General features: G+C 44.6%; 1 protein-coding gene across 3 annotated transcripts in view; it reads left to right on the top strand.

Annotated features, from left to right (window-relative positions):
* Positions 1–316: 316 nt before the first annotated feature.
* The window catches only part of cadm3 (cell adhesion molecule 3), an 84,049-nt gene continuing 74,240 nt past the window's right edge, over positions 317–10,125 (top strand). For 2 of the 3 annotated variants that reach the window (XM_020624701.1, XM_020624703.1), the window contains exons 1-2: positions 317–532; positions 1,962–2,119. In XM_020624701.1, the coding sequence (XP_020480357.1) occupies positions 2,029–2,119 (91 nt within the window). In that variant the 5' untranslated portion in view covers positions 317–532; positions 1,962–2,028. The other variant, XM_020624702.1, reaches the window with a different exon arrangement.

The raw sequence follows: 10,125 nt of genomic DNA on the forward strand, positions 1-10,125 counted from the left end.
AATGTGCCACCTCATGCATGAGATAGTAAAATACCATAGTTCCCGATAAGGTCAGGATGGACTCGCCGTGCGGTGGCAGAGTGATTTTTCGCTATGGTGAGATCACACTTGTCTATGTGCTCCATCTCCTTCATGTTGCTCTCAGCCACTAGGCCCTTGCTCTGGCCCTGTTATCCCGGCGGTGCGGGCCAAATCGTATTAAAATCCCCACCGTCCCTCCCTCCTTTCCTCCCTCCCTTGTCCCCTCCCCTCCCTCTCGTCTTTTCAGACAGACTGCTTTTGCTGCAGTGAACGGTAGCCGTGGGGAGAGAGCGAGAGAGAGATAGATACAAACAGCGAGTGAGAGAGAGAGCGCAGAGGAAAACGCAAGAAAAACAAGGAGACGGGAGAAGGAACAGGAAGATTTTTAAAAAGTCGATAAAAGCTGATTCAGAGGAGGCTCCGGACAAGCGACTGCTGCGCATCAAAGGAGGGACCTTACTGGGACCTTATTGGAGACAAGCGCCAACAAAACCCCAGGCGGAATAGAACGGTGTGTGTGGTTATTACCGTGCGTTGCTTCGCAGTTTGTGTTGTCGGACAGGAGACTCCTGTCAGTGCTGACGCCTTTCCGTCTCTAGGAATGTGTCTGTGTGCGGACTGTGGGTAGGTGGCTGTGTTTGTGCGTGTGTAATCCGTTATGCCAGCCTAGGGAGAGAGCTGTATAATCCCTGCGTGTTGTAGAATTTACTCTGAATATACGTTTTGTTGTCGGGCTGCTGTTGTCTCCTCTTTGGCTTCCCTCTCAGCTCTTTTAGGTTTATTGCTCTGCAAAAAGCATCAGCGCGCTGTGTGCAGCAGCCACCTCTCCCTAGTATCTAAATCCCATCCCATTAGTACCAGATATTTTTGCAAGCGCGGGAGAAGGTGTCAGAAAACACGCTCTGACCTGAGAAACATTGGTCTGGTGCCCCCGCGGTCCGTCGCAGCGATGCAGGCAGCCACCACGAGCTGTTCTTATTGTTATTATTATCAGTCTTACTATTATTACTCGCTACCTAAGAGTAGACCCCACGAACTTGGGTTAAATCACGCGCCCGGGCTATTTCTCATAGATGCACTTCTTCTAGTTTTGTTTTCATTCCTCGCGTCACTCAACAGGAAGGGCAGGAGCAACAATAAACACAGCCCCTACCACACCCAGTCCCCATATCCCGTCCCATTCCGTGCCCCCACCCTACTCTTTCAACCCATAACGCCCTAGCCGCCCGTCCCGCAGCTCACGCTCCAGCCGGACCGGTGCCCTCGGAGCAGCCACAGTGTGCGAGCGTTTCACAGATGGACCGAGGGCTCGCCTCGGACCAGGCTACTGCTATTTTAAGGAATGTGCGTGAGAGAAAGGGAAAAAGGGGGAGAGAAGGAGTGTGTGTGTGTGTGTGTGAGAGAGAGAGAGAGAGAGAGAGAGAGAAAGAGAGAGGAGAGAGCGAGTGCCTGAACGGCTGATTTATGCACGTCTGTCCGTCTTCAGTCTTATGCAGCGCGCACCGAGTATTCCCACCGGGCGACAGGTGCATCTCTCCACTGCTGCTGTTTTGTCCCCCCTTATTCTTCTCTATTTTTCTCTCTACGACTGAGAATGCTCCTTTGCATCATTTCTAATTAACCTGAGTTAGTTGCAGCTCTGTGATGGGCTATCCAGAACAGTCGTTTTTCTTGGCTATTACCGCCTACACATCACCATCATCACCATCTCTGCTGTTAGGCTCAATCACCGCCCCCCTCTTCTGCCCCCGCCTTTCTCAATCAGGCTCAGTAGCCTATGGCCGGCATGACACAAGCAGATCGATGAATACCCATGGAGCAACGCGTTGAGTAAGGGGTGGGCCAAGCGTTTATGCAGCAGCCAACCGTTGGCAGGGGACGCAATTAGTGGCCAGTCGGCCTGCACTGTTTTCTTGATCTTTCCACTGCTCTCCCTGCAGGTGACACTCCAGAGCTCCTCTGCCCTCCTGAGGATTCAGTGAGACAGGCGGATCTGTGCGCCCGACCATGGCCTTCCCATCAGCCCCCTCCGCATTATGGAGTGTCAGCTTATTGACAGCACTATTCCTAGCTGCAGTTCACAGCAATGTTGTCTATGGTAAGCACCCATCTCCCTGTTTATCTATCCAGTTTCTGTTCTCTCTAATCTCACTGTCTCTCTCTGGGCCCCTGACCTCCCGACCCTCTCTTTCTGTCTCTGGTGGTGCCCCTTATCTGTTGACTTGAGGCTTTTTTGTAGTTTCCTGTATTATGACAACAGAATCAGAGAGCTGTTAATAAGCATATGGGACATTTCCACCTCCCTGGACCTCAGTGGAATTTCTGCCATTGTTTTTGAGAAATGTGTGTGACTTGCACAAGAGCACAGGGCACCACACTGCAGGTCCATGCTGGTACAGCTCCCTCGCCCCATAGCTTGCTTCCCCCCCTTTCTCTCCCATAACATCTCCAGTTACTCTCAAACACTTACATAAGAAGTACAAAAGCAGGCACACAAACATACACTGGCGTTCTTCCTTTCATGTTCACCTGCTAAGCATCTCTGTCTTTTCTATATTTGCATAGATAATATCTGTGTCAGAGGTTCATGCAACCTGGAGATGGCAGTAATCATCTTGTATTTTCTCAAGCAGCAACACAAGAGTGTAACACACAATTACAGTACAGACATCTGTACTGACAGACACTCAGCCAGACACTCGTCATGGTTGAAGCTCAACCTGTGAAGAGCTGGACACGGCTGAAAGTGGATGGAAGCAAGGATTTGATGAGAGAAGCACTTTATGATGATATCATGCCTGCTGTGAGTGAATAGGGATAAATTGTCCAATGTGATTTTCAAATTACACAACACTCAAGTGACTGGCTGCCAGTAATACAACCTTTAGAGGGCAAATTGTTCCACTGGCGAAATGGCGCAGCAAGATTGGCCTTCAATCCATAGATAATTGATTGGCACAGGTAGAATCCTCTTGGCATTTTCTCATTACAGTTAGGATTTAATTGGCAAAGAACCATAAGATGATACAGCAGGCAAGAAGGCTTCACTAACAGACATCCTCAGATTTGTATTTGTAATATATGTATATTCTCAGATGTCCCTTACGCTCACTTGTGCACACCCACACAGTTTCACAAATCTGAGAACATGTCTAAGTGAATAGTGCATGTTTATACATGACTTATGTTTACAGCGTACATGTTTATGCACACACCACATTCACTCTGCTTCCACTTCATTTATCTACATCAGCTTTTTTGCTTTCATGTTTCTGATTTTGAGTGAAAGGTGGGGAAGTGGAATATCGCTAGTGTGCGCTCACTGTGGTCAGTGCAGTAACATGTATAAAATTGTCCGGCTGCTCCAAGAAGCTCGGATGAGGTCACTGCTAAACAAATGCAGATGGAGGCTTGTCAAGGCCATGAAAGCTGTTGAAGATTAGAAATGCATAAACATTCTCCAGATTGAGGTGCTGATGATGAAATGTCAATCTCTCATCAGAGTTCTGACCCCGGCCACGTAGCTTGTCATTGAAACTCAGACAGAGGTTCGTTATTTGAGTCCGAAAATGATTTTGGCTTCCATTCAGACAAATGTCACATTTGATTAAAGTGTGCCTAGTGGGAGGCCTGACCATGCATGACCAATTCTTGCTTTGGTTTCACCCTAAGCACTGTTTTACATTATCATGTCAGTCAAGGAGAGTAATTAAGCCTGGGACGTCTGACGGTGTTTAGGGGATGAGAAAACATGTCACAGATTGCAGTTGAGAGGAGAAGGGAGGCAGAGATAGAGTGCTGTCTTTACAGACTTGGAGAACTACACTAAAACAAAACTCATAACATTTCTGCAGTGAAATCAATAGGAATAGCTTTTGTCCAAAAAGCTTAGAATTTGAATTCTTAGGATTCTCCAGAATCAGAATGCCTAATTTCACCAAGAAAACAACAGGAATTTGTCTCGGAGGCACTGGTGCTCCAAATACTGGCAATTTATAGATTTTCTAGCTGGCAAACAAGGAACTCAGCTCATAAGGGACCTCACATACAGCACGAAGGAACAGTAGCAAAATTAATCTGACAGGGAATGATATTTATATATAGGAATCTTGTGTTCACTCTTCTGTAGTTTCCAGACATTTGAGCAATATGGCAAGCACTGGTGCTGCAGCTTCAGTGGGAAATACTGTGTGTAAGATGCAGAGCACTGGTCCATTGCTCACATCTGCTCCATTCTGTCTGATTGGTGGTGTTGTGACAGCACCAGAGCAGGGTGGGCAGTCAGATAATGCCGTCATAATGGAGATCTCCATCCTAAGAGGCCCTGGAACTGAAGGGTCTACTTAGCATAAATAATTCAATGTTATGTATCAGAGAGGAAAAAATGATTAACTCATCAAATCAATGCAAGAGCAGGTGAACAATCAGGGAGGAGGACTCCCCATCACTGCTACAGTCCAGACCATCATTCAAAAAAAGGAAAAAGCAATGATTATTACACAGCAACCAACAGACTGCATGTCATTTGAATTATTGACCAGCCCTGGACTCCCAGCTCTCCCACTTCCACTGCCTCATCTTCTTTGGATATATGTCAAAGTCATGGAAAGGACAGCACTAACTCTTTTTCCTGGATTTATCTGTGACTAGGCTTCCTTAAAGAAAGTGAACAAATTGGGAGGCACTAATTGTGCACCATTTGACATATCCATTTCCACAGCTGGATGTGCAGCCTTGTGCTGCGGATGGAAAGTGCCTCTCACAAGGGCTCAGATTGGGTATGCATTTGGCTGGCTGTGCCCTGGTTCTGTACTGCTGACCCAGTTACTTCAGGGTTGCTGTGGAGTGTGGAGGGTCCGTCCACTTGAGCTCTCAGTAGACAGCAAGTAGAGCAGCATGCAGTGGCCTCCATCAGCCACGTGACTCTCAGCTCCATGGGAGCTTGATCCCAGACCCTAGGAGTGTGCTTGCATTCGTGATAGGAAGCATGCTTGGTTGTTTTTCTTTTTTGTTACTTTGACAAGTTCTGCTGGTTGGATCAATTGAATGAGGCCTGATGCTTCCAGCTGAGGCCAATAATGAATAAGGATTAAAGGGCGGGAGCACTGTGGACCAGTTGTTAGTGTGGTAAGATTTACAAGCGGGAAGGCTCTGCATGTGTGTGTGTGCTTCTGCCAGCGGTTCACTTTATCCTGCCATAAAATAGGCTTCTTTCCCCCTGGACCCGCTCTTTCTCACTGGCTCAATTCCCATTTCCTGTGTGTGCTGCTGTTGTTTACTGTTGACTTCCTGTGTGCCAAGATGGGGGAACATTTGGCTAATACATAGTACGGCCAGCACACAGCAGCAGTGGGCGGTTTAGATGGGAGGCCTCTGCCTGTTAACAAGGCTGAATGATAAGCAGTGACTCATTAACAAGCTGAGGTACACAGAGCCTGGGGGAATTACCGCCTAGCTACTGTGACATTAATAAGAGGCCTAGGCTATTTTTCCAGTGGCACAGGGCTAAACTAGCGGTTTCCAATCTCGACCCTGGCTATTTTCTGGCTCCAGTGCTTTTCCATTTGTTTCAGCCACTGGTCACCTGCTTTGATTAGAGTGGGGCAGATCAGTATTGTCAGGGTGGGCAGCAGTTAATGACATCTGCTGCTTCAGTGAAAAACTAGACACCCTCATTAGTTCTTTTGTAGATTAATTCAGAAACATCTGGGGAAGAGTCCATTTAATTCTTCTGAAGTTGATCATGCCAGTTAATTAGCAATATGTTTGTCTTTTAAAAGAAAAACAACATTGACATAATCCATTGCATCCATTGGTGAATCTGACATTACATAGATCCAATTAGACTTCTAAAACACACTCATGACAACTTGGAGAAGAGCAACAAGCAGCTGTCTCCTATCAGAGTTTTAAATTCAAAGCCATATTACTCCCTTTGTCTTGTGTGTTTATTCATCTCTGATCTTTTAAGTGTTTTGCCGTCCAGATCAGTTTTGTGATTATAAATTTGATCCTGATTGGCTGGAATTAGTTTGCAACAGATTCACATCTGGCAGAAAACCAATTATTTCTCCTGTTCATCATGCCGATTAATTAAGGCTCTGTGGCTGATTGATTAAACCCTAACCATGAGCACTAGAGCCCTGGGGATGATTTGCATCACACATTATGCACTTTGCTGTGTATTCATGTTATCGTCATAAATCTCCTCAGACATACTGAAATATTACACATTCTTAAATGTCAGGAAGAAAAACTCAGTTCAACAAGGCAAAAGTGTTGATAAGTAATTTGTGGCTAAATTAGGCGGAATTAAAATGCAGTGGTGCACCGGTATCATCTTGAAGGTACAGGAGCACCCAAACAAGCCTCCATTAGACCCCAGCAATCTGAGGCAGATCTCATACACCCAGGCCCACTCAGGTAATGTGAGATTACATCAGAACAGATCAATCTCACCATCATAATAACAGCAACTGTGATTTAGAGACTGAAAGAAAGAAGGGCTCTTGAGATTTTGTAAAGTGGTGGCACACTCAGCTTCCTCTCAGGCCCTTTTAAAAGATATCATTCCGCAGTAACTCAGGGTCGAGAAAATTAGGGGTCCCGCATTTGTAGAGCTGTCAGCTTTAAACCATCACTTCACAAAGACACCGCCGATTAAGCAAACCTAACAACAACGACGCCAGCCTTGGAATAAATTAACTCACCTCATTTCCAACAAGAGCCCTTATTATTGCACAGCGCACTAAGCTGGCTTTTCACTTTGATCTCCCCACCCTCAACCCCAGTCCCCTCTTTCTCTGTTACCTGCCAGAATTCTCCAGTGGGTGTTTTAATTGATTGTTGTGGGGGTGGAAATCACCCATCCTGTCATTGATGCATGGCTAGTCAGACCAAGGACTTCCTGGGAAGGTGGATCTGTTTGTTGAAGCCCATCACTGTGCCGTGTGAAACTCCAGCTATGATGGGGTGCCGGAAGAAGCAAGTGCATGGCTGTAAAGCGCAGCATTTGTATTGATTGAGTCTGAGTGCTGAGGGTTGCCCCTGAGCGCAAGAGCTCCACCAATGAAAGAGCAGAGGTTGCTCTTGTTTATTACCTCTTTTTGATGATGCCATCACTTCAGCTGTAGGTAGAGAGAACGCCTGTGGCGGGATCTTATCTCTGATACCACCACCGTAAAGCCATTTTAATTCACCTGTGTGCTGTCTTGGGATTTTTCCATTGTCTGGTTTCTGCTGAGAATATCACAGTCCATTCTCTGAATGAGCCTTATCAAGCCTCTAGCATAGTAATATCACATACAGAGCCAGTTTTGGGGAACTATTATTCTGCATTTCTCCTTATTGTTTGAAGCAGATAATTACCAAAATATCCATCTTTGTATAGTGCACACAGATCAGCCATAACATTACGACCACTGACAGGTGAAGTGAATAACACTGATTATCTTGTTACACTGGCACCTGTCAGTGTGTGGGGTATATTAGGTATATAAGTGCATGTGAACATTCAGTCCTCAAAGTTGATGTGTTGGAAGCAGGAAAAACAGGCAAGCAATCTGAGTGACTTTGACAAAGGCCAAACTGTGATGGCTGACGACCTCCCAGACTGCAGGTCATGTTGGGTGTTCCCAATCTGCAGTGGTTAGTACCTACCAACAGTGTCTAAGGAAGGACAAGCAGTGAACTGGAGACAGGGTCGTGGGCGCCCAAGGCTCAGTGATGATGAGGTTGACCTACTGTAGATTAAACTTTTAAATTTCATTTGTACTTTTCAAAAGATTCCATTTAGTTTAAATCACTGTTAAAATGGTTGAAAATGAGAAACACTGCACACCGGTCTCTATGAAGGGAAACATTCAGCAACTATATCACACCCATAGTGCAAAGGCTTGTTGAATGAGTCTAAAATTTTTCAGTCCTTTAACCATTTTTTGACTAATTGGTAGACACATTCATGCTCTTTCGAGCATTATAACTATGGCAGCAAACATATTCACATACGATGCACTGTGAGCCTCAGAGTGCCAACAGCCGCATTGACTCCTGAGTACACAGTATTAGGCAGGTGGTCATAACATTATGGCTGATTGGTGTATGTGCTAACATTATTGCATTCTTACATGTTTTGCTGCAAGCATGCAGCTTCTGGGTCCTTACATTTGCCACACTCAGTTGTTTAACAGCCCCCCCCCATTTGTGATCAACCTTCTAATTGCCTGCTATCTAAACGAGTGTCTGGCATTTCAGCTTCAACAGTTGGTCTAATGTCAAAGTGAATCAGCAGCCAGACTGACAGAGTCCTTGAGTCTGAACAAAGTCTTTTTTTTTTTTTATTGTTTTAGCACTGACTGCCTGATTACAGAGGAACAAAACTGAGGGCTAGCTGCAGATTAAAAACTCAAACAAAGTTACATTCAAAATATGTTACTGTACTGAAGCAGCTTTGATTGATATTGTTTCTTATGCATAGCATACTTTTTATTGTTTTAACAGCAAGTTTACTGTGTACTGAGCTGAAGTTTTAGCATAGAAAATGTAGGATGGTATCTTTATTAAATATGTTGTATTGTAACAGAGCTGCTGCTCAGTGGAGTTCATTTATGGATCTACTGCACTGCCGCACTACTTATTCCTCACAATCATATTGTACCACACTGCTTCAGTGCTCATAGCTCCCCTATACATCAGCTGTTAAAATACAGTTAGTATTATTTAAATGCATTTTGCATCAATACAGCACCTGGCATTTAGTTTATGTTTTAATCATCATTTATGGCTCTATTATAATTGGATCAAATTTTTCATGCACCCTATGCAAAGCGGGGCAGTTGGTTAGGAGCTTGCATTGTCAACATGACGGGTGTAGGATCATTAGACACGATACTACAGAGCCAGGATTTACTTTTTATTGAAGTGGAAAAGGTCGTCCTTTATGGGTCTTTCCTGGAAGGCAACAAAAGTGATGATGTGTGTTTTTTGCTGTAGTTTGCAACCACTGTAAATGGAATGGAAGAGGGAGAGGAGTGTGAACTGATAGGGATGGAGTGTGGCACTGTAGGCGTCTTTGGAGAAGCTGATTGGATGTCAAACTCTGTAGTGAGTTTAGACTTTTATGCACTGTTTGCAAGTTGGGAATACACACCGTGCAGACTGCATTTACAGATGACTGTGGTGTGATCACCTCTGCAGGTGGTCTAAAGGATCTAATAACTCTCAGATCATAATGTGCATTTATTGACCATATTACCATGTGTTTTTACTCATCCAAAGTATCCACAGAGATACTGCATTTTAATACAAGGTGTAGTTGAGGTCAGGCTGCTAAATGTTTAGACAGAATATAGAATAAATAGGATGTCATCTGTCTTGCACTGTACCCTTGATCTGCATTTTAAGTTTTTCCATTCCTAAATGTATTCTCTGTCAGTGCCACGACCTACAGAGATAATACAATTAATATCCTTGTTATTTGCAAGCTTTCACTGAACCTGGTTAACGTCATAATTGTGACCTACAGTAAATATCATGTTTGTTTTATTTGATCTGCCTCTTTTCTTAAGTGGAGAGACTGATGTCATCAGTTTCTCTTTATAGCTGCCAAAACAGCACTCTGTTGATGAACTCAAAATTAATCTGGTTTGCTTTATTATGTTATCCCTGATTTTTTTAAGCGTGGTGCATACGTGTTTCCCTTGGACAGCTGGTGCAGCAAATACATTGGCTTGCTTTAAACTTTAATCCCTGTGAAGCAAGTGGAAGCTTCAAACTCACACAGTGCCCTGTGGACGAGTGCAGCCGTGACTTTTATTTTGCATCTGGCCCTTCAAATCAAATCAAATCAAATTTTATTTGTATAGCGCCAAATCACAACAAAAGTCATCTCAGGACACTTTACAAAGTAAGGTCTAGACCTTACTGTTATCAATATTATTACATAGGGAAAACCCAACAAATCCCCCTTGAGCAAGCACTGGGCGACAGGGGGAGGAAAAGCTCCGTTTAACAGAAGAAACCGCCGACAAATCCCGGCTCTTGGTGGGCGGCCTTCTGCCTCGACCGGTTGGGGTGAGTGGATAGAGGGGAGACAAAAAGAGGAAA

This window comes from Monopterus albus, unplaced genomic scaffold, assembly GCF_001952655.1.
Source record: "Monopterus albus unplaced genomic scaffold, M_albus_1.0 scaffold335.1, whole genome shotgun sequence".
NCBI lineage: Eukaryota > Metazoa > Chordata > Actinopteri > Synbranchiformes > Synbranchidae > Monopterus > Monopterus albus.